The sequence below is a fragment of the Otolemur garnettii genome, unplaced genomic scaffold (assembly GCF_000181295.1).
Source record: "Otolemur garnettii isolate 467f Iridium unplaced genomic scaffold, OtoGar3 scaffold00096, whole genome shotgun sequence".
Taxonomy (NCBI): domain Eukaryota; kingdom Metazoa; phylum Chordata; class Mammalia; order Primates; family Galagidae; genus Otolemur; species Otolemur garnettii.
Window position 1 is genome coordinate 2,967,166 of NW_003852491.1, and position 25,344 is coordinate 2,992,509.

At 41.6% G+C, this 25,344-nt stretch overlaps 1 protein-coding gene across 4 annotated transcripts in view; it reads right to left on the reverse strand.

Annotated features, from left to right (window-relative positions):
- Positions 1-25,154, reverse strand: part of ARHGAP17 (Rho GTPase activating protein 17) — a 63,493-nt gene extending 38,339 nt beyond the window's left edge. For all 4 annotated transcript variants that reach the window (XM_012808923.2, XM_012808922.2, XM_023516695.1 and 1 more), the window contains exons 1-8: positions 25,115-25,154; positions 22,739-22,843; positions 10,119-10,192; positions 7,961-8,072; positions 7,618-7,694; positions 4,025-4,136; positions 854-922; positions 612-693 (exon numbers count right to left, since the gene is read on the reverse strand). In XM_012808923.2, the coding sequence (XP_012664377.1) occupies positions 612-693; positions 854-922; positions 4,025-4,136; positions 7,618-7,694; positions 7,961-8,072; positions 10,119-10,192; positions 22,739-22,813 (601 nt within the window). In that variant the 5' untranslated portion in view covers positions 22,814-22,843; positions 25,115-25,154. The remainder of the gene's footprint in view (positions 1-611; positions 694-853; positions 923-4,024; positions 4,137-7,617; positions 7,695-7,960; positions 8,073-10,118; positions 10,193-22,738; positions 22,844-25,114) is intronic.
- Positions 25,155-25,344: the final 190 nt, after the last annotated feature.

Sequence of the window (25,344 nt, forward strand, 5' to 3'; positions counted from 1 at the left end):
AAGTTCGGTCCACTCACAACTTCTGGGTAAAACCTACAATATGCTTGAATACAGCAGGCAAAATATTAATGGTGATAAGAATAAGAGCCTATGCAAAGACAGTGTAGGGGCCTGAAAGAAATGGTCATGATCTTATTATCCAACCTTATTTATTAATGTGACCTTAGCAATACGTTTTAAGTATTGGCTTATAAAATTCTCTCATGGTTAAGTCCAAAATATTTTCCCTAGAATGGATCTTCTTGGAATCACAGAGCCAGAATTAAGCCTTATGGAACAAATAACTGATTTGGAAAAGGATAATTAGACGCTCGACTTTTTCAAGCCAATTGAAGACATCAAAACATACAGGCCCTCCCCAAAGGGGCCAGCTTTCTCTTCAGCTGAAGGTTTCAAAAGAACTGTAACTGTTCCATTAGTATGTTAATTTGGGTTTGGAAGAAATTAGAGAATGAAGCAAGAAAGATGAAATTATGCCAGGAAATAGTACCCTCCTAGGCAGAGAAGCTTTATCCAAGGGAAACACATGCAGAGGAGTCAGGGCAAAAAAGAACCCAGGCAGAAGTGGCAGAGGCAAGAAGGAGGCATCAGCCGCACGCAGGTTACATTACCTTGATGGGCTCGCATTTCGGGAAGGGCCTTTTCTAAGACTGCTAATGCTTTTCTATGGTAATCTGCTTGGGCTTCTAATAACTGAGAACAAACCCACATTCAAAAACAAAAGTAACGTTAGCATCGGATGGACACACACACAATGACTGAGCAAAACTAAAAATGAAATCTTTTGCAAAAAAAAGCTAAAATGACTCAATTTTTACAATGTTTTCACATTCTCTCAAAGGCAGGTGCTTACCGTAACAAAAAATTTGCCATACTCCCCTTCTTTGGCCATGAAGTTGTACATGTCTGCTGCAAGTTGGTCCTGGGTAAGTGGAAGAGAAGATATGTTATTGAAGAAAGAAGAAATGAAAGACAACTGCATCTGAGAATAATCCATGAGTTCTACAACCAAAAAGTGATGGAAACAGCCACAGAGTAAACATCTGTCAACTGGCTTGGTGCCTATGGCTCAAGAGGCTAAGGCGCCAGCCACATACACCTAAGGTGGCGGGTTCAAATCCAGCCCGGACCCGCCAAAACAACAATGATGGCTGCAAACAAACAAACAAAAAATAGCCATTGTGGCGGGCGCCTGTGGTCCCAGCTACTTGGGAGGCTGAGGCTGGAGACTGGCTTGAGCCCAGGAGTTGGAGGTTGCTGTGAGCTGTGAGGCCACAGCATTCTACCCAGGGGGAGAGCTTGAGGCGCTGTCCAAAAAAAAAAAAAAAATCTGTCAACTGACTGGTACAACTATACACTGCAGCAACAAAAAGACTAAGGAAGCTTATTATGAGACTGGCATGGAAGATCTCCAGGATATACTGTTAATGTACCTCATTAAGAAGTATAAAGCATGATACGCTATGCTACCATCAGGTTACAAAAAAGGGAAAAGAAAAATGTCAGATTTTTATTGCTGTATATGTATAAAAAGATGTCTAGAAGAAAAACCCAAGGCATCAGTAATAGTGATTACCTGCTAGGAACATTGGAAATTAGGCAGAAAGAGGACAAAGGGTAGAAGAAAGATTTCACTGTAGTCTCACAGGTTTTTCTTTTCTTTTTTGTTTTGAGACAGAGTCTTGTATTGCCCTTGGTAGAGTGCTGTGGTGTCACAGCTCACAGCAACCTTAAACTCTGGGGCTTAAGCGATTCTCTTGCCTCAGCCTCCCAAGTAGCTGGGACTACAGGCACCAGCCACAATGCCTGGCTATTTTTATTGTTTTGCAGTTGTCATTGTTGTTTAGCAGGCCCTGGCCAGGTTCGAACCTGCCTGCCTCAGTGTATGTGGCCGACACGCTAACCACTGAGCAGAAGATGCTGAGCCTGAAGTCTTATACTTTTTAATACTTGAAATAATATAAAAGAATTACATAAATTTTTAAAAAGTGACTGATAAAGCAACTAGATATATCCAAGCTTCTACTATATACAGGAATTATACACACACACATATTTAGAAAAATTTTTATATATTGAAAAAAATATTTTTTTTTTCTGTACTGGCTTGTTTTTGTCATCAAGGTGCACAAATTAATGTGAAGCCTCTCCCATTTGTTCTAAAAACTTGGAAATGCTAGTTAGCAGTAACAAACATTCTTTTAGGATAACTAGGAAACCGATAAAATAAATTCCCTGATCTCTACCCCCATCACTCATCTGTGTGAAAAGAAAGAAACAAAAAGCCAGAATGATGCTAAGTATGCGTGGAGGCTGGGGATGCCCTGGGGTGGGGTCTGTGCCAGATTTGGTGGCCAAGGTGTTTGAGTCTAGCAATCACGTAGGATCAGAGGACAGAAAATGAAGAATCAGGCCCGGTGAGGTGAGGAATAAGCACATACGCATCACGCATGAAGATAAGGCTCCTGAAGAACTACACCCTCAATGAAAGAATGGAACGGATTCACTCAGCATCGCCTGGAAATAACACAGACTGTGCTCTGGATTGGGCATGCTGGGTCTGAGATAGAAAAACAACGTCCGTGAACTTTCACAGACACAGGCTTGCTTTCGTGAGGATTTGAAGTTTGATTTACAATACATGTGGCTCAAGAAACCCCAAACTGAGAAAGTTTAACTAAAGATGGACACAGACTAGCAATATTCTCTGAGAAGAATCATTCTCAATTTCCAGGAGTCCCACAGATAAAGCCTGTTTTAAGATGAGCTTACAATACAAAATTATGAAATACACGAGGGAATAATCCACTACAAGCACACTCCCACCACTACCACAGAAAACTTCAGAAAATATGAAAGACTGTTAAAATGACTATATTTAAAACAATTAAAGACATTAAAAAAGAAACGTTAGAAAAGTATAATTCACTATCAACACAGGTAGATTTGAAGAACTAGAACTTCATAAATGAAAAATATAGTCAATGAAATCCAAAACTCGATGTTAATTGAATAATAGATAAGACATACCTAAAGAGAGGATCAGGGAAACAGAACTTACATCTAAAGAAATTACCAGAAGGTAGCATAAAGAGAAAAGGAGACAGAAGATATTTTCTTTAGTTTTCACCATTTGAAATTCTGACAAGCATGGAAAATGAGGGAAGAAACATCAGCCCATGATACACCAACCAGACTTCCCAAACCACCAGCCAAAAATATGTACAAGAAGTAGCCAACAGCCGAGATCTAGGTTAGGCCAGATACAAAGAAGAGTGCTCAGTAAGTGATACTAACAAAGCTACAACTGTCCTGAACACAAGCAAGCCAGCGTGACACTAGTTTATTAAAAGCACTTATCTAAATATTCTTTTTGCTGGGAGTCACATCTCATGCCTAAAATCCTAGCACTCTGGGAAGCTGAGATGGGAGGAATGCCTGAGCTCAAGAGTATGAGACCTGCCTGAGCAAGAGTGAGACCCTGTCTCCACAAAAATAAGATGTAGGCTCGGCGCCTATAGCTCAACCGGCTAAGGCGCCAGCCACGTACACCTAAGGTGGCGGGTTCGAATCCCCAGCCCGGACCCGCCAAACAATAATGACGGCTGCAACCAAAAAATAGCCGGGCGTTGTGGCGGGCGCCTGTGGTCCCAGCTACTTGGGAGGCAGAGGCAGGAGACTCGCTAGAGCCCAGGAGTTGGAGGTTGCTGTGAGCTGTAATGCCACGGCACTCTACCCAGGGGGACAGCTTGAGGCTCTGTCTCAAAAAAAAAAAAAAAAAAAAAAGAAATTTAGTCAAGTTTTAAAAACTATCCTATTTGAATTTATTTAAAATGTTTTACTCTGATAATGTAGTCTCAGAAAATAAAGAGGTCAAAATAAAAATCACGTTTAATATCATTCAGAGTATTCTGATAGGAATTATTTAAAATATTAAATAATTCACAATGCTTGACCTTTCATCCACAGTTTGCAAAAGCAAAAAAACTGATAAAAGAACATATTTATTAGGGAGTTCTTGTACCTTGCACTGTTCTACTTTATTTCCAGCTTCGTCCATCTCTTCCTTTAGGGTATCTATTTTTGATGGAAGCCCCTGAAAATTGGTTCCTGAAGATTTGTGAGCTTGGTTCCACCTGCAAAACAAAAGGGTAGCCAGCATATGAAAACTTGGTGGACATACTTAAAGTCAGGACCTAAAGAAGACACATCCTTCCTTTCCCCATAGTGATACTACTTGTGATAGGTATCAGTACCCAGGATGCTAGCTTCTCTTGAGTCTATCCTCTAAAACAGAAGCAGGCAAAAAGAGACATTAGCTTCCCATCATGACAGGACCCTCATAGTGCTGGAAGCAGTGGTCTGCTTTGAGCATAACCAAACGCAACTGGTCTCACATAAACTCCACTGCTGGGACCCCTTTCCTGTAGTGTTCAATCATGAAATCTGTGCCAAGAAACAGGGCTCTGCTGCCCCCCACCTTTTTTATTTCTTTTTTAAAGAGACACTGTTTCCCAGGCTAGAGTACAGTGGTGTCATCATAGATCACTGTAACCTCAAACTCTTGAGCTCAAATGGTCCTCCCTCCTCAGCCTTCTGAGTAGCTGAGACTATAGGCACATACCACCATGCCTGCCTAATTTTTTTGGTAGAGATGCAATCTCACTGCGTTGCCCAAGCTGCTCTGGAACTGCTGGCCTTACATGATACTCCTGCCTTGGCCTCTCAAAGCATGAGATTATGGATATGAGCCACCATTCCTGACTCTCCATCTCCTGCTTTGATCCGAAACGTTCCTTGTGCCCCTGGGGGTCAGCTCCAACTCTTTAGGACTCCTTATATTTCTTCTATCATCTGTGACTTGTGATTAATTTCAGAAAGTAAAAGCTGATCAATAATGTAGCTATTAAGTATCTCAGAAAACATTAAAAAATAAGAGTAATAATAAAGGGATGGGGAGAATAATAATTTTAAACAATTTATTTTTTTTTTCAAATGTGCTTTGACCTTCTGTTTGAATATGGGTATGTCTGGTATTGAGGAACGTTCTTATATTTCAAATTTAAATGTAGATATTATATAGATGTAGCATGAAAAACCATGTTAGCAACTTATCAAAACTGCTGCACTGCCCCCCACACGCTATGCTCTTCCTACTTCATGTTCCTGATGTGACACATTCCTCCACAGCAAGGCTTCAGCAGGTCTGCAGAAGCAAAATTGGAGGTGCTATGTTGCAGAAAGAGCAACAACTTTGGAGTATAATGTGCTTAAGTCTGAAGTTCACCTCTATCTTATATAATTGTGTAATCTAGCTAATGACTTAACTTCTCTGTGCCTCAGTTGCCTCATCTGTAAAACTAAGATAAACACCATCTGCCCTGCACAACTGTCAGAGGAGCAAAGAAGAGAACAAAGATGCCTGCCGTGTGCATGTGCATTTAGTATCCAGCACATAATGGATTCTGACTGAACACTAATTATTATCACCTTCCTCCAGGGAAGAACAATAGGAATAAGCCAAGTAAAGAAGAAGTATTCAGCTGTTTCAGTTTCACAACATCTATTTTGAACACAACCATGAATACAAGATCAAGAATCACTGCTGAAATCTTCAACGGGATGCATATTCCCAACATGTAAAATGCCTGGCAGATAAACGTCTAGAATATTGCTCTACTGACTCTAGTGAGGGAGCATTTATGGGCTTGTTTAATTAACCATTCTTCCTTCTTTTCTCTGAGCAAAAATAGGTCTCAGGGTGGCCTGCACTCCCTGTCACACAGGACTCTAATCAAACATGTACACACGACCAGGAGACAATGGACTTTGCTGTCAGAATCTTAGTGCTGCCATTTATTATCTCAAAGCCCAGAAAGAAGTCATCCAGATAATATGTGCAGGTCCTTTCCCTCTAAACAAGTCTCTCAAAGGCAGGGGGTGTTACATTCCTGCCCTGTCCCTGTTCCCTCCAACTCACACTGAGGGGCCCCTGCACTCAGTATCTTGCACAAAGTCGATGCATGCTAAGTACTCAATTGATATGTGGTGAAAACACAGATCAGCAAGTGAACAAGGTAGGTGGAAGAATCAAACGACCCAGCATCTAACAAACGTAGCACGACATCTAGCATGTGGCCAGTGGCCAGTGAGCGACACTTAACTGTTATTTGATAACTGCACTATTAGGGTTTTCACCAAGCGTGAATTCCTAGATGTACCTTTTTATCATCTCAACATTTTTTAAAATCAGGACATGTCTTAATAATTGATTTGTACATTTAATGGTCCGGTGTTTCTTTCCTGAATAACCTGACATTAAATCAGTGATTCGTGTAATACTCAACAGCGCCTTGGAAACAGCCGTTTTCTACATCTATAATAAAAGTTTCTAATAGAAAACTCAACAAATGACAGTTGTATCACCACACATTTGTCAAAGAGAAATAGTATGTACTTCACAGGACTGCAGTGAGGATTAAAAGAGCTGACAGGCTCAGCCCCTGTAGCACAGTGCTTACGGCGTCGGCCACATACACGAAGGATGGCGTGTTCAAACCCAGCCCAGGCTTGCTAAACAACAATGACAACTGCAACCAAAAAAGAGCTGGGCATTGTCATGGGCACCTGTAGTCCTGCTACTCAGGAGGCTGAGGCAAGAGAATTGCTTAAGCCCAAGAGTCTAAGGTTACTGTGAGCTGTGAAGCCATGACACTCTACTGAGGGCGACATACTAAGACTCTGTCTCAAAAAAAAGAAAAGAGCTGACAAAGCAGGGGTCAGCCAAGCCATCTATTTCTGTAAATAAAGTTTTATTAGAACATAGCCACACTCAATTATTTATGTACTGTCCATGGCTGCTTTTACCTACAACAGAGCAACAGGGACCTTCTGGATTGTAAAACTGGAAAGATTTACTGCCTGGGCCTTCATAGAAGAAGTCTGTCAACCCCTATGATGTAGGAAAAAGGACAGGGGCTTGTGGTGGCCACTCCCTCTTCCTGTAAATCACTCATAAGCCATGCAAATCACTGCTAAAAAAACTGTGGAGGACAACGCTGCGGCAGCAGTCCTGCCCAGAATCACTACAGATTCCAGAGCCAACATCAACCCCCACGTCGGCAGCCCTCTGGCTTTGGTTACTTAGGTTTACATGAGTTCCTCCTCTGTGCGCACAGCACCTTTTGGTTGTGAAGGTTTCATAAGTACACAGGGTTTGCGACATGACGAGGGCCTCAAGAGCTGTTAGGGTCACAGACCCGTTTATTCCTACACTCTAGTATCCCAGGAGATGTGCTCTTAGAACTATCTGCCACCATCCCCTGCCTCATTAAATACACCGACTTAGTTTTCCTTATTTTCTATTTTTGCTTTCCTTCACTGCTGGCTCACTGAAAACAGGAAGTTCTAAAACACCTTCACTGTCACGCTTGAGAGAACAAAGTCTGTGGGAGGTGCTGGAGGCTATGGCCTGCTCTGTGGGTCAGGTGCATGAACTGGTGACAGCTTCCAGTGGTCTACTCAGTGGTTTTTCTCTCATCCATGATGGGAATGGTGATGGATGGTGGAGACGTGACACAATATTGCATCACTGTTATTTTTACAGCTTTCCCTTACCTGGCTCTAACTGAATCCCAGTCTAACACCAATCTTGAGAGCTGTTTTCTCTGTTTCTGGATGTTGGGAATCTCCACCTAGAAGGAAGAACACGCCAAATGGGATACGCTTCAGGGTTTCTAGCTTAACCTTTTCAAGTGCAGTATTTATAATACTTACAAATGTTTTTCTCTTAGGCGAAGAACTTTGTACCCTCAATTTATTCCTCTTAGTTACAAAAAGAAGTGTATGTTAAAACCAGTGACTACTGTTAAACTGTTAAAATGTTAGACATAAGCGAATCATTCGCCATCCAGCCCACATCATTCTAGGCTTTTCTATACCACGCAGCGCAAGCACCCACCTCTGCTATGCCATACAGAGGGTCCACGATCTCCTTTTCAACAAAGACTTCATGCTGAGAGAGCTCGAGAGCCAGCTGATTCTCAGCATCTCCACACGTCTCCAGCATCTTCCTTTAAAAACAAGATATCCCAACAATAAGCTCATTAAACCAGGTACAGGATTATCATGTTGATGTTCTGCTTGATATGATGGGAGTGCATTAGGTGCTACCCAAAAGTGCCTTAAAAATATTGAGGCCATCACATAAACTGTGAATCCACAGATTCAGGCTTTATGATGAAAATGACAGTCTCGTGCATGTACTCTGCACATAGGAGGTGAGGCAGGCAGATGTGTATGAATGGTGAGGTCACAACTTACTCGAGAATTAGTTAAGTGAAATTAGTAATTTCACCTGAATTTCTCAAGTCAGGTGAAAACTAGGAGTTCTCAAAATACCCTGAAAAATCTCTTAAATCAGACATGAAGTTCATTATATATTGCCTTATGTCTGCCAGAGAGCCTAGCCTCGGCAGTGGTGCCTTCCTGCTGTGCAGATGAGGTATCTGGCTAACACCGGCCACGTTACATGAACATCATATTTCCTTCTCATCTGAGGAGAGATGAGACACTGGCTCTGAGCACACAGCCAATGTCATACAAAGTGCACACGCAGGAGATACAATACCACTGTCTCTGTCCCTCCTTAGTTTCTTTCCATTTCCGCCCCATTAGCTCACTATAGAGTCTTTAAACACCAGAAATGTGTATGGCACTGGTGTGGGGGAGCATGGTATCATAGTTAAGACCAGGCATGCTCTCTGGTGCCAAGCTGCTTGACTTTGAATATAGACTTTGCTACTTCCCAGCTGTGTGGTCTCAGGCAATTTCCTTACCCCTCTCTGTCAATTTCCTCATCTGTAAAATGGGAATACTGATGTTATCTACACTCCTAGACTGTTTGGGTGCCTGTAGTCCCAGCTACTTGGGAGGCGGTGGCAGGAAATTAAATGAGCTATTACTTGGAAAGCACTTAGAACAGTGCCAGCACACGGCATCACTATGGTGTGATGACAACAGCAGCAGTGTGAGGAAGTATAAACACAAAAACATATCCAGGCTGGAGGGATCAGAGATGCCAGTACGCGGGCAAGTCCCACCCTCCTCCTCCCAGGGTCAGTGCCTCCAACATGGGAGCACAAACAAGACAAAGGAAGGGTGAAGAATGGGAGGAAATCATTCTCCTTGAAAGGGCAGAGGGTGGATCTTAGACCCTGAGAAATAAGTTAAAAAGTCTTCAGTGCATGTCCAGCTGGGAAGCAAGGCCCACGGTTACAGGTGGAGAGAGAAGGATTAAAGGACTCTAGGCTCGCTGGAGAAGAAGGTTAAAAAAGGATAAATCTTCTCTCTTATAATGAAAGTTGTTTTATTATTAGATTTTTATATAGTTTAATAATAAATGTCAGTTACTAAAATTCCAAATAATTCAGAAAATACACCTGAGACAACTATCATGGACCTTTTGGTGACCATCCTTAAAGGAAGTGACTCTTTTTTTTCTTTTTTTGAGACAGAGCCTCAAGCTGTTGCCCTGGGTAGAGTGCTATCGCATCACAGCTCACAGCAACCTCCAATTCCTGGGCTCAAGCCATTTTCCTGCCACCGCCTCCCAAGTAGCTGGGACTACAGGCAACTGCTACAACGCCTGGCTACTTTTTGTTTGCAGCTGTCATTGTTGTTTGGTGGGCCAGCACTGGATTCGAACCCGCCAGCTCAGGTGTATGTAGCTGGCACCTTAGCCACTTGAGCCATAGGCCCTAAGCCAAAGGAAGTGACTCTTAAGGACTAAAAGAGACTAGTCAGAGTTTATAAGTCTGAGTCAACACCTGAAACAGGGAAGAGCTCAGATTCTTTACATCTAAGCTTAGAAGAATAAATACTGACCCTACCAATTACTTTTGTTAGTGGCCCTTTCTGCCATCCAACTCTAACCCGACTCCTACAAGAAGAAAAATTCTCTAGCGCCACCCACAGACTTGACCCCTCTTTCTCCCACAGAATCTGGTAGATGAGCCATGCTGCCATGCTCACCGTACCCCCGGTCACAGGTGACTGCTACGTGTATGGCCCAGCCTACCCACCTACATTAAGTCACAGGGCATGAGGCCAACTCTTACCCCAGGAGAGATTCTTCCAGCTGAGTTGAGGCTTCTTGCATATTCTGAGCGAGAGCAGTTAAAGGGAGTTTTTTCTGGAAGGCAGAAGACAGTGTGTGGTTTTGTTTTGTTTTTTTCTTTATTTGATACTCGTTCTCAGTGATCTGCTTCAGATCATCATTCTTTAATCCCTGCCTCTGCACAGGTAAGAGACAGCCTGTCTTGGTTCAGATTCTAGTCTCACGGGCATTAGTTCTACGACTTAATTGTCTTGGTTCAGGCTTCTGTTGACAAAAGGAGATATTCAACATCAAGTACCCAGGGCCTGGTAAGCATTCAGTAAATGTTAGCTCTGTCATTACTGTTGTTGTTGTTATTATTATTATTACTCAAGTATGTACTATGCTCCAGGCACTGGGGGCATTAAGACATAGACCTTGCTCTCTAAATAATTATCATGACAAGTAAATGCAATAAAGTGCTCAATTTCAAAAGTTTTTGCTAGAATATAATTTTTAAACTAATTCTTAATTTAGCTGTAATTCTAAAATTTAGCTTTAGTTAAATATCCTATTACTAGGCACACATCTAAAAATTTTTCTGTAACATTTTTAAGCATGAAACTACTCATTTTCCTAACAGAGATTTGTTTTCAGTTGGCAATGACCACAGAATCACTTGATCTAATCATACAGTCAGGGAAGTTAAGTGGCCTGGCCAGGCACCCCAGGAAGGGAAAGGATAGCCAGACCTCAGTGCTGATGACTTAAGCCTCAGTTCAGTCTTTTCACCACTGGCCAACGGCTTATGATAGGCAATGGAGAGAAGAGGCCTGGAAGTAATAAGTGGTTGGTTACAATACCATAACCTGCTAATAAAAAAAATGCTTTCAATTCTGCAGTATCCCATGTAATTTTGCCTGCCCAGTACAAAGACCATTCATGTCAATAACACAGTGTCCACCCCTGGCATGGCATCTGACTTTTTTGCCTTTGATGGACTCCATCTAATACACTCACATATGGAGTATTTCTAGAAGGCTCTGTAAGATAAACTGCTAGCGGTGGTGGCTCTGGAGGGGGGACTGGGTGCATGGGGGAAAGGGCTGGAAGACACTTCACTTTATATTCTTTTGTATATTCTGAATTTTGACCATGTAAATGTAGAACCTATTCGAAATGGTAAATTTAAATTAAAATAAACACAAAAAATGACAATTAATTACCTATCTCCACTCCCCTCAAATTATTTTCAAATAAATAAATAATGGGCTCCATCTGTCCACAAGAAGACCATTTCCATCTGACACACTTCTGGATAAAGAAGATATGAGAATAGAGGATAATTCATACCTTTTAGTTATGTTGCTTTTCTAAAGAAAATTAAATGTAAGATAAATGCAATAATCAACAGAAAGACACTTTGTACAATTCTGGAACCCTATGAGTCTATGGGAAAAAAAGAGAAAATCTATTTCCACAAGCATCATTCAAGCTCCTAGTTCTCCTAGTTCTCTATAGCCCTGCAGCTTCTCTGCTCTGACTCCAAAGCCACAACAATCTGGTTTCTTGATGTACACACATAAGAAAATTCTACTTAATATGTACAAACCCATTAATGAAAATGTCATTTAGCAATAATGAACTCCTCCACAGAAAAGGCTTCACACTTCCTAGAGACGAACAGGAATTATTTCTATCATCCGGGATCAACTTTAAAAGGTCTGAAAAAGAAATAATTCTCTCTAATCTAATAATCTAATCTAAGATCACCTACAACATAAGATCTGCCATGTCGATGGAGATTCAGGCTGAGAAGGCCACACCCCATCTATCTCCCACCCAATTCTTGCCTCTTTACAAGCACGGGAGCTTCTGGTGGTGCCTCTGGGAGGCTCCTCCTTTGTCTTACAGCACGCAGAGCTCTACAGACTTCTGTGATTTTCCCCATATTATATGATCTCTTGTGGTCACTAGTCTTCTCTCATCATTGTCATGGTGACTCCTCTTCCCCAGTGCAAAGTGTAGACATCCCCAGAACCCTGTCTTTGATACTTCTGTGTGAGGTTAGAAAAGGAAAGCAGAGGCATTATGTTTTAGAAATGAGGACTGAGCCCCTTCGCTTGCTGCCTGGAACATTCCCACCACTTGCCACCATGTTCCCTGTTCCCTCCTTTACAGCTCCGGCACCACCTCCTCTAGAAGCCTCACCTGGCTACTCTCTCCTTTGGTGACCACTCTTGGTCTTTCATAACACGCCACTCATGTTTATAGAACATGCTGTTTTATAATCACCCAATTGTATTTATCTCTTCTAGGAGGCTATACATACTTATGCTTCATCCATTTTATATCTCTAGCACTTGTACACAGTAGGTGTTTGATAAAATAGTACAACCTCTGTAAGCTGACCATCCAAGGGATTATAAAAAACTGGCCAACATGCAGAGGTTGTCAACATAAGGAACAAGGCCTGCTGTACTGATACATGTATGTGGTCCAAGTCCAGTCTATAAACTTAGGTCAACTTAATTAGGGAGGTGGTCAACTATGAAGGTTCTACTAGATTTAATTTGTATTTTTAAGACTGTATGTGACACTTGGGCTAAGTCTCAAAGAAAAAACAAGCCATAACTGTGTGAAGGACTGTGACATATTTGGGGGCTGGTGGGTACTATGTGGCTCGCATTCAGAGGGAGAGGAAGCAAGAGACAGTGAAGCTGATAAGTCAGAACAGGACCATATATAAAGGGCTTCAGTCATGCTTAAGAGCATTACCTATCCCAGCCAGTGGGAATCAGCCAGTGTCATTAAAAGAGGCACCACACGCATTACAGGATACCGCCTTGTGTGGAACTATTGTGCCAGGTACTGTGGAACACTTAGCATCTTGGTCCCCATCTTCTAAATGCTAGTAGTGTCCTCCAGTCCTTATGACAACCAGAATAGCCTTTTTTTTTTTTAAACATTTATTATTTATATATTTTTAATTTTTTTATTGCTTGGGACTCATAGAGGTACAAAGAATTAGCTTACACTGATCGCATTCGTTAGACAAAGTCCCTCTTACAATTGTGTCCTGCCCCTACGAAGTGTGCCATACACCATGACACCCCCCATCCTTCACCCCCTCCCCATGCCCACTTGCTTGCCTCCTTATATTAGCTCATTTACTGCCTTCATATTAGAATAGAGTACATTGGATTCTTGCTTCTCCACTCTTGTGATGCTTTACTAAAAAGAATGTGTTCCACCTCCATCCAAGTTAATACAAGAGATATAAAGTCTCCATCTCTTTTCATGGCTGAATAGTATTCCATGGTATACATATACCACAGCTTGTTAAATCCATTCCTGGGTTGGTGGGCATTTAGGCTATTCCCATATTTTGGTGATTGTAAATTGAGGTCAATAAACAATCTAGTGCAAATGTCCTTATGATTAAAGGCTTTTTTTTCTTCTGGGTAGATGTCTAGTAATAGGATTGCAGGATCAAATGAGAGGTCTAATTTGAGTTGAGGATTCTCCATACTTCCTTCCAAAATGGTTGTATTAGTCTGCAGTCCCACCAGCAGTATAAAAGTATTCCCCTCTCTCCACATCTACAGCTTTGAGACTTTGTGATATGGGCAATTCTCACTGGGTTTAAGTGATATCTTACGGTAATTTTAATTTGCATTTCTCTGATCATTAGGGATGATGAGCACTTTGTCTTATGTTTGTCAGCCATTTGTCTGTCTTCCTTAGAGAAAGTTCTATTCATCTCTCTTGCCCAGTGATATATGGGATTGTTGGGTCTTTTTTTGCTGACTAATTTGAGTTCTCTATAGATCCTAGTTATCAAGCTTTTGTCCAACTCATAATATCATAGTATGAGTAAGATACTCATAGTATCTTTTCCCATTCTGAAGGCTGCCTGTTTGCTTTAGTTGTTGTTTCCTTAGCTGTACAGAAGCTTTTCAGTTTAATTAAGTCCCATTTGTTTATTTTTGTTGTTGTTGCAATTGCCACGAAAGTCTTTTTCATAAAATCTTTCCCCAAGCCAATATCTTCAAGTGTTTTCCCCATACTTTATTCAAGGATTTTTATTGTTTCATGTCTTAGGTTTAAATCTTTTATCCATCTTGAATCTATTTTTGTAAGTAGTGAGAGGTATGGGTCCAGTTTCAGTCTTTTGCATATGGTTATCCAGTTCTCCCGGCACCATTTATTGAATAGGGATGTTCTTGTTTGGTTTATCAAAGATCAGGTGGCTGTAACACGTTAGTTCCATCTCATGGTTTTCTATTTGGTTCCAAATGTCAATGTCTCTATTTTTGTGCCAAATACCATGCTGTTTTGATCACTATGGCCTTGTATAGCCAAAAGTCTGGTAGGGTGATACCCTCGGCTTTGTTTTTATTACTAAAAATTGCTTTTGCTGTATGGGGTTTCTTCTGGTTCCATATAGAGCAAAGAATTATTTTTTTCCAAATATTGAAACTATGATGATGGTATTTTAATGAAGATTGCATTGAATTGGTGGATTGCCCCAGTATTACAGACATTTTCACAATGTTGGTTCTTCCCAGCCATGAGCATGGTACATTCTTCCATTTGTTAGTATCTTCTGCTATTTCTTTTCTTAGGGTTTCATAATTTCTTTCTGGAGGTCCTTCACCTCTTTTGGTAAGTATATTCCTAGGTATTTCATTTTTTTTTTGAAGCTACTGTGAAGGGAATTGTATCCTTCATTAGCTTCTCATCTTGGCTGTTATTGGCATATACAAAGGCTATTGATTTGTAGATACTGATTTTATATCCTGAGACACTGTTGTATTTCTTGATCACTTTCAGGAGTCTTATGGTTGAATCTTAAGTCTTTGGGGTTCTCTAAGTATAAAATCATATCATCAGCTAAGTGAGAGTCTGACCTCCTCTGCACCCATTTGGATGCCCTTTATATTCTTCTCTTGCCTGACTGTATTGGCTAGAACTTCCAGTATTATGTAAAATAGTACTGGGGATAGAGGACAACCTTGTCTGGTTTCAGTCCTAAGTAGAAAAGCTTTCAGTTTTATTCCATTCGGTGTAATATCAGCTGTGGGTTTGTCATAGATGGCTTTGATCAGATTAAGAAATGTGCTGGGCAGAGCCTGTGGCTCAGTGGGTAGGGAGCCAGCCCCACATACTGAGGGTGGCGGGTTTGAACCTGGCCCTGGCCAGCTAAAACAGCAATGAGAACTGCAACAAAAATATAGCCAGGCATTATGGCAGGCGCCTGTGGCCCCAGCTACTTGGGAGGCTGAGGCAAGAGCATCGCTTAAGCCCAAGAGTTGGAGGTTGCTGTGAGCTGTGATGCCACAGCACTCTACTGAGGGTTACAAAGTGAGATTCTGTCTCCCCCCCCAAAAAGAAAAATAAATGTGCCATCTATGCCTAAACTCTTAAAGTGTTCTAATTAGAAAAGGATGCTTAATTTTATCAAATTTTTTTCTCCATCTATTGAAAGGATCATATGGTTTTTGTTTTTGCTTGTATTGATATTGTGAATTGTGTTTATGAACTTGTGTATGTTGAACCAGCTTTGCATCCCTGGGATGAATCCTACTTGATTGTGATGAATGATTTTTTTAATGTATAGCTATAATCTATTCGCTAGGATTTTACTGAGAATTTTTGCATCTATATTCATTAGTGAAATTGGTCTGAAATTTTCCTTTTTTAGCTGGGTCTTTTCCTGGTTTTAGCATCAGGGTGATGTCTGCTTCATAAAACATGTTGGGGGAGATTTCTTCCTTCTCAATTTTTTGGAATAATTTCTGTAGTATGGGAATAAGCTCTTCTTTGAATGTTTGATAGACTTCTGATGTCAAGCAATTTGGACTGGGGCTTTTTTTTTTGTTGGGAGACTTTTTATTGTTTCTTTGATCTCAGTTCTTGAAATTGGTCTGCTCAAAAGATCTGTTTCTTCTTGATTAAGTCTAGGGAGAGAGTGCGATTCTAGGTATTGATCCATTTCTTTGTCATTGTCAAATTTCTGGGCATAAGTTTCTTGTAGTCCTTAGAGATGATTTCTTGCATCTCTGTGGCATCTGTTATTTCCCCTTTATCGTTTTTGATTCAGGTTATTAGAGATTTACTGTTCTGTTTCTAGTAGTACTCAGACATGATCTCTTACATCTCTATGACATCTGTTGTTATTTCCCCTTTATCATTTCTGAAGGGGGATTATTACAGATTTTACTTTTCTGTTTCTTTTTTTTTTTTTTTTGAGACAGAGCCTCAAGCTGTTCCCCTGGGTAGAGTGCTGTGGCATCACAGCTTGCAGCAACTTCCATCTCCTAGGCTCAAGCGAGTCTCCTGCCTCAGCCTCCCAAGTAGCTGGGACCACAGGCGCCTGCCACAACACCTGGCTATTTTTTGGTTGCAGCCATCATTGTTGTTTGGCGGGCCCAGGCTGGATTTGAATCGATCACCTTAGGTGTATGTGGCTGGCGCCTTTGCCACTTGAGCCACAGGTGCAGAGCCTACTTTTCTGTTTCTAGTTAATCTGGCTAAAAGTTTACACATTTTATTTTTTTGAAAAACCAATTTTTTGTTTCTGATTTAAATTTGGTTATTTCTTTTCTTCTGCTGGGTTTGGGATTAGATTGTTCTTCTTTTTCAATTCCATAAGATGGTTTATGACTTTGTTGATGTTTTTCTCTCTTTCTGATGAGCTCTCTTTCTGTTTTTTGAATACAGACATTAATGCAATAAATTTCTCTCTTAAGACTGCTTTTGCTGTATCCTACAGGTTCTGGTAACGTGTGTCTTCATTATTATTATGTTTGAGGAATTTAACAATTTCCTCTTTTCTCTCTTCCTGAACCCAACTATTATTCAGCATAAGGTTGTTTAATTTCCAAGTCTTTATGTGGGGATGAACATTTTTGTTGAAGTTCTACCTTTATTACCTTGTAGTCTGAGAAGATACAAGGTGTAATTTCTATTCTTTTAATTTTGTTGAGGTTTGATTTGTATCCTAGGACACGGTTGATTTTGGAGTACATATCATGGGCTGATGAGAAAGATGTATATTCCTTAGCTTTGGGATGGTATGTTCTGTACATGTCTATTAATTCCATTTGTTCTAGGGTCACATTCAAGTCCTTTGTATCTCTGTTTAGTTTCTGTTTAGAGAATCTGTCCAGTTCTGTCAGAGGGGTATTAAGGTCCCCAATTATTATGGTGTTATGAAATATCATATTGCTCAGATCCATCAAGGTCTATTTCATAAATCTGGGAGCATTTAAGTTGGGTGCATAAATATTTAAAATTGAAATATCTTTTTGTTGTACTGTTCCTTTAACTGGTATAAAGTGTCCATCTTTGTTTTTCTTCACTGTAGTTACTTTAAATCCACTTACATCTGAAAATAAGACTGCAACTCCTCTTTTCTTCTGATTTCCATTTGCTTGAAATACTGTTTTCCATCCCTTAACCCTGATTCCTGATTTGTCCTTCAAGGTTAGTTGTGTCTCCTGGAGATAGCATACAGATGGCTTGTGCTTTTTTATCCTTTCAGCCAGCCTATGCCTCTTCAGTGGTGAATTCAGTCCATTGACACTTATTGAGAGAATTGATAAATGTGGTGGAGGTCTCTTCATCTTATTTTGTGTGAGTCTGTTGTGCAGTTTTACCCTTTGCGTCACTATAGAAGCTATGTTTTGACCTTTAGCTTCTGGGTGTTTACTTTGCTTGCGGTTAGCATTGTGAAGCTCTTAAGTATTTCCTGGAGAGCTGGCCTTAAATATCTTCAGTACTTGTATATCCACAAAAGATTTGATTTCCTCATTAATTTTGAACCTTAGTGTAGCAGGATACAGAATTCTGGGCTGAAAATAGTTTTGTTTAAGAATGTTGAAGGTGGATGACTAAGCTCTTCTGGCTTGGAAAGTTTCAGTTACAAAGTCTGCGCTCATTCTAATGGCTCTGCCTCTATAGGTCAGTTGGGGCTTACTCCTGGCTGCTTGCAGAATTTTTTCTTTCTTCTTGACTTTGGACAGGTTCATTACAATCTGTTTTGGAGAGGCTCTGTTTGAGTTGAGATGACCCAGGGGCGATATCCATCTGAAATGAGTGTGTTGGGGTCTTTTGTAAAAATTGTGAAGTTTTCATTTATGATAGTCTCCGGTACAGCTCCCATTCCTTTGGGACAATCTTCTTCCCCTTTAGGAATCCCTATTATTTGTATATTAGAATGCTTCATGGAGTCTCATAGTGCTCTAAGAGCCTGCTCTGCTTTCTCTCCCTTCTTTTCTACCTCTTCAACTACCTAGTGTAACTCAAAAACTTTATCCTCTAGCTCTGAGTTTCTTTCTTTTCCATGGTCTAACTTATTTTTGATACTTTCTACTGCATCTTTACATTTCCTGATTGTATCCTTCATTTTCTTAAGCTCTGCCATATCCTTATCTATTTTCTTTTATTATTATTATTATTATTAAATCATAGTTCTATTTTTTTTTTTTTGAGACAGAGCCTTAAGCTGTCCCCCTGGGTAGAGTGCCGTGGCATTACAGCTCACAGCAACCTCCAACTCCTGGGCTCAAGCGAGTCTCCTGCCTCCGCCTCCCAAATAGCTGGGACCACAGGCGCCCGCCACAACGCCCGGCTATTTTTTGGTTGCAGCCGTCATTGTTGTTTGGTGGGTCCGGGCTGGGGATTTGAACCCGCCACCTTAGGTGTACGTGGCTGGTGCCTTAGCCGGTTGAGCTATAGGCGCCGAGCCCATAGTTCTATTTTCTACATATCTCTCATCTGACTTTTGGTTCTGTCTTTTCATTTTCCATTCCTTTTGTCTTTATCATCTTATTTTATTTTATTTTTGAGACAGAGTCTCACTATGTTGCCCTTGGTAGAGTGCCGTGGCGTCACAGTTTACAGCAATCTCTAACTCTTGGGCTTAAATGATTCTCTTACCTCAGCCTCCCAAGTAGCCACAATGCCTGGCTATTTTTTGGTTATAGTTGTCATTGTTTGGCAGGCCCAGGCTGGATTTGAATCCACCAGCTTTGGTGTATGTGGCTGGCGCCCTAGCTGCTGAGCTACAGGGCCGAGCCCATATTTTATTTATTGATTTAATTTATTTTTTGAGACACAGTCTCAAACTGTCACCGTGGGTAAAGTGCCATGGCATCACAGCTCACAACCACCTCAAACTCTTGGGTGTAAGTGATTCTCTTGCTTCTGTCTTCCAAGAAGCTGGAACTATAGGCACCTGCCACAGTGCCTGGCTATTTTTTTGTTGCAGTTGTCATTGTTGTTTTAGCTGGTGCAGGCTGGGTTCAAACTTGCCAACCTTGGTGCATGTGGCCACTGCAGTAACCACTGTCCTACAGGCATGGAGCCTCTCATCCATATTTTAAATTCCCTTTCTGTCAAGACCATTAATTCTTTATTGGTGGAGTCTTCTGCAGTAGCTCCCTCATGGTCCCTTGGAGGAGGTCCTCTGCTTTAGTTTTTCATGTTGCCTGAATTTTTCTGTTGGTCTACTCATGTTCTTTCCTCTTCTTCACCTCCTTGCCCTCGTTTTTCCTTCTCACTTTGTTTCAAACAGAAGTCCCTGCTCTTGATGATAGGATGCTGCAATATGTCGCCCGGACACCAGGTGGTGCTGTGGTGTTTTTAGAAGACAGCACAGCCAGCAATCTCTATGGTGTTTATTCCAAACTTAGTTGGCTTCAGTTATCACCTGATTGTTTCCTCAGCATTCAGACCCTGCAAGGTTGGCATCTTAAAGCTAATAAGAATCCTTCAGGGGCAGGTCTCACAGTACCCCCTGACTCTAGATCCTGTAGGGTGCAGGAGTCCCTCAGCCTGTCCCAAGAGTAGAGTTTTGATCCTGGCAGGCAGAATAAGACAGCTGTACTTTAGGCCCCTGCTAAGACATTCTTAAGACCTTCCCACAATGGCAGTCCCCTGGCTGCCTGTCATCAGCCACCAAGCCTATAACAAATCCATTTCAACCAGCATTCAAATCTGGTTGCTGTCCACCAGAGTGGGTGGTTTAAGTCCACCCACTCTCCCAAGCTGCCCACTCAATTCGCAACTTCCCCTAACAACTAAAAACTCTGGAAAGTCTTCTCATCCCAGACCTCTGTGGGGGGCAGCCAATCCCAGCCAGTCACAATCACTTGTCTAAGTCATCAGATTTCCACTGCTCTGGATCATATGCTGTGTCCAGCTCACCATCTCCTCGCTGTGCCCTCTCAGTTCTGACTCTGGGTAAGGTGCCAGTGTCAGGTATAGCTAGGTTCTCTCTTTTCCCCAATCGTTCTAGGAAAGCTCAGCTGAATGATCCTTCTTGTTCACCATCTTGCTTCACCCCTTCCCTAACTGTCTTTACACATTTCCAAATATCCCCAAAGGTGTAATTCTGGTACTTGTTAGGAACCACTAAGTTTTTTTTTTTTTTTAAAGACAGGAGGATAACAGGATTGATTTGTATTTCAGGAAATTGCTTCTGGTGATCAAATTGAAGACAGATCAGAAAGAAGGCAAACTAGAGACAGGAAATGTATGTAGCTCAGGAGGTGATTACAACAGCCTAGGCAGAGGCAATCAGACCTTGCATTAAGGCCAAGGTAGTGGAGATGGAGTAGAGGGGAGGAATTTAAAAGATTCACAGAGAAAAATTACAGAGCTTGCTAATCAGGCATCTATGGGAAGGAAGATGGTAAAATAAAATACAAAATAACTTTCCAGCTTGCATAATAGGATGGATGGAATTCAAAAGAGTCAATGCAGAAGGAGGAACTGGTTATACGTGCTAGAAAAGACAACCGGGGGAGGAAGCATTTTGCTTGACTGAAAGCAGTTTAGGAGTCACTGGCACAAACATATCAATTAGAAGTCATGAGAAGAAAGGTGACTTCAGAATATATGACTTCAGGAGTAAGAAGGAGAAGCACAGAAGTTTAGGAAACAATATGAAAAGGGTCAGCAGAGCAGAAGCCATGGCAAGAGAACAAGGAGCTGCGGGGGCAGAACCAGCAGACTGGGCCTGGTTCCGAGGGACGGGACACAGCAGCAAGCATTCCTGCAGTGTAGGAGTATGCAAACTTCCACCCCCGTGCTACACATCACTTCAGAATCCTAACCATTGTGCAAGAGAGGAATAACCCTGTTGTCAAGATGTCCCAAAATGTCCATAGGAAATGCATTAAATAGAAGAGGAAAATAAATCATATACACACTCATTCTTTCTTTGATATAACCTGGTGACAAACAAAACAACATCGCAAATTGTAGGTTCCCAGTGTGCCAATGAAACTGTCACTTTAATGTGACACAGGCTCTAAGGGGTAGTGTACGTTTATACGCTAGGAACTTGTAGAAGTAAGGACAGAACTGCCTGATGGATGAAGGCTGCTATGCGCTACTGGAGGTACCTGAGAACCTGAATGCTCTGAACAAAGGTACCTTGGAGTAGACACTGGATGACTTTTCCAGAATCCACCCTTCTTGCTCTCTGTAACCATATTCTGGTTTTTCTTAGGGATCTGCCATAGCCTCTTTAAAGCCTATAACTTGAAGGCAGGACGATAGCCCATGCTGTATGGCTGGGCCCACCCAACTTAAGACAATCAGCACAACATCACCCCTACACATGGTAAGTGGGGTGGAACAGGAATGGTCAGGAATGGAAAATGTGACTTGAGATAGACTGACACAATGGAAAGGGATTTCTACCTGCCAAGGGCTTAGTAGTATACTACTAAGTTTTCTTCCTCTTTTAGGAAAACTACTGGAATAGATGCCCTCTACTCCCACTGGACATATAAGATGCATGATGAAAGCTATTGGTAGCCAAGGGCTTGCACAAGTGCACCGTAACCATAACGGGTGCCTGTCTAGGGGTAACGCAAACACTGAAGGCAGCAAAAGGGAGAGATGGAAAGAAAGTGGAGATATGGTTATATTACTGAAATGCTAGATCAAGTCTTTTTTTTTTGAGACAAAGTCTCACTATGTTACCTTCGGTAGAGTGCTATGGTGTCACAGCTCATAGCAACCTCCAACTCTTGGGCTCAAGCAATTCTCTTGCCTCAGCCTCTCAAATAGTTGAGACTCCAGGCATCTGCCACAACTCCTGGCTATTTTTTTGTTGCAGTTGTCATTGTTGTTTAGCTAGCCTGGGCCAGGTTCAAACCTGTCTGCCTCAGTATACGTGGCTGTTGCACTACCACAGAGCTACGGGCACCAAGCCATAGATCAAGTCTTAATTCAAGTCTCTCCCAACCTCTGGACTTCTCAAATAGACAGCAAACCAAAACATTACTTCTACTTGCTAAGGCAATTTAAGACAGGCTTCCAGCTTTCTGCCATCAAAGGATGCCTAAATGACATGTCCCTTTCCTTATCAATGACAAATGGCTCACTGAGCCCTTAAAAGCACCTGGAGAAGATTCAGTGGGAACAGGGCTTTCAGCCCAGTGATGTGTTAAGCACTAAATTGTTGTAGTCAGGTAGGTGTGATGAGAGTGCCTGGTTATAGGAGGTACCAATCCAAACGCAAATCTGCTGATGCTGCTTGGGAAAAACCAACCAATCATGGGGATGAAAAGCCTCAGAGATAAGCAGGAAGGGTGGGTTGGAGTTGCATCTGATACTCACGTGTCTTCTCTCCGCATCAGTGCCATGCTGGCCCTGGAAGCACGCCATCAGGCGCTTATGGGATTGGTGACACATGGACCGCACTGTGTCCAGGCGCCGTTCAATCTGACAAGGCAGAGACAAAAGTGTGATTTGCAGGTCTTAGTAACAAGCGTGGCCTCTCCCTTTTGTGGCGTTTGCATGTAGCAGAAAAAGCATCTTGTAGTCTTAACTTTTTAACACTTGAGGATAAATGGAAATGGTTCTCATTCACCTATACCAGGCGTTCTCATGAATGACATTTGGGGCTGGATAATTCTGGGTTATGGGGTGCTATTCTACACACTGAGGGACGTTTAGCAGCATTTCTGACCTCTACCCACTAGGTGCCAGTAGTATCCCACTCTCCCAGTTGTGAAAACCAAAAATTCTCCAGATATTGTCAAATATCCCCAAGCGAGAAAGATCATCCTGGTTGAGAACTACGGACTACTGAGGATTTTAGATCCCTGCAAGGCTGAATGTACATGCAGGGAGAGGGGACAGTTTTAACTAAAACTCCCCATCAGACTGAGTGGAGGTAGTCCAATTATATGCAACAAGCACCAGCAAGGCCCCAGGTCCAACCAAGCAGAACCGCAAATGAACTGGTCCAGGTTCAGATCCATTGCCAAATGGGAAGAACTACAAGGATACCCAATTCTCTCCAGCTCACAGCAATGAAGCCTTCCACACGCAGTACATCAGACAGAAGAACTAAAATAAATGTTCCACAATTTAACTTCAAGATCAGTGTTTTCGGCTCAGCGCCTGTGGCTCAAGTGGCTAAGGCGTCAGCCACATACACTCAAGGTGGCAGGTTCGAATCCCCAGCCCGGGCCTGGCAAACAACAATGATGGCTGCAACCAAAAAATGGCCAGGCGTTGTGGCAGGCGCCTGTGGTCCCAGCTACTTGGGAGGCTGAGGCAGGAGACTCGCTTGAGCCCAGGAGTTGGAGGTTGCTGTGAGCATGATGCCATGGCACTCTACCCAGGGGGATAGCTCGAGGCTCCGTCTCAAAAAAAAAAAATAAAAAATCAGTGTTTTCAAAATTATTTCTTATTGGGTTGAAGGAGGTTTCTTTTTTTAATTTTTATTTTTAAATAAACCTCTGAAGCAGAATGGACAGCTAGCAGTAAGAAACAGTAACTTAGGGGACCGCAGGCATCATAAGTAGCTTCCCAAAATACTATTGCTGGGATATGGCTGTTTATGGCAAAGACAGCTGCTTTTTTACAGGAAGGAATGCCAAAAATGTGTATTCTGATGACTCACGGAGAATGAGAGCAGGCCCTTGGGGATGCTTTCTATTTTAAAGAAAAATCAACAAATTCAAAGCAGAATACATTTTGATCCCCAAACATTGTAACCAATGGGATTGTTTGTGCCTCTTTCTCAAGAGAACACCTTTTCTTCAGATCTGAGTCCTGGTGAGTTTATACTTGGGAGCAGATACTACATCACCTTCCCCAAATCTTCTAATGACCAGATTTTAAAACAGGACAAAACTAATACACATTCTTCATTTGCCACAAGAGCAAAACAAAATGCAAACAAATACAACTTCTTAATTTAATTTTGATTCCAAATTCCACTAGATGTAAACTCCACAAGGAGGGGAGCCTAAGTCTGTTGTGTTCACTGATTTTATCCTAATAATGTTGCCTGTTACAGGAGCAGAAGGTGTTCATTTATTCTTTCTTGAAAAGACATATGTCTATGCAGCCCCTGTGTGAGGTATTCACAGAGAAAAATATCAGTAAATAAATTCTGATTCCTGCCTCCTAGGATTCATAGCCTCCTGGGGAAACTCCATACAATCAAAATTAAAGGCAGCCTTTGAACGGCTCCAGCAGAGATCTAACTAAGAAAAGAGGTAGGAGAACATCAAAGCTAATCAAGAGACGTCTGACATCAGCAGCAATCTCAGCGCTTGTAGTCGTGGTAATAACAAGTCGCTAATATCTAGCACTCACTACCTACCAGGCTCTATCCTCAGAGTTTCCCACATTTAACACATTAAACCCTCCTAACAATCCCATGAGGGGCATACCACCATCACCCTTAGCTTAGAGAAGTGGAAAGTGAGGCACAGGGAAGTTAAGTAAATCTCTGAGACCACAAAGCTAGTTAGAAGCAGACCTGGGATTTGAACCCCGATAGCTGGGTTTCAGAAGCCCTTTTTATCACATGCAACACAACTACTATTCTTTCCTGATCAAAACCATGCTAATTAATTTTATTCTCTTGAAGGTTAAAGAAAAACAAACTCACAAGCTTCAATTCTCACCTACAGATTTTTTTTTTCTTTTCATGTCTTTGAACAGGGCATTTTAAAAAAGACTATATTTTGTTACCTGTAATAGATCTTCACTGAGGACTTCAGTTTTCTCAGCTCTGTGTGACAAAAAATTAAAAGTTCAGAGTTAGTAATCTAGACATGAAAAGCAACTCATGAAATTAACTATTATTGGCCTGGAGTTTAAAACAAAACAGGTAGAAATGAATTTAGATGAGGGAGGAGTGTGTGTGTGAGCATTTACCAGTTTTTACATCACAGGGCAACTTAAGCAAAACCAAAGAAAAT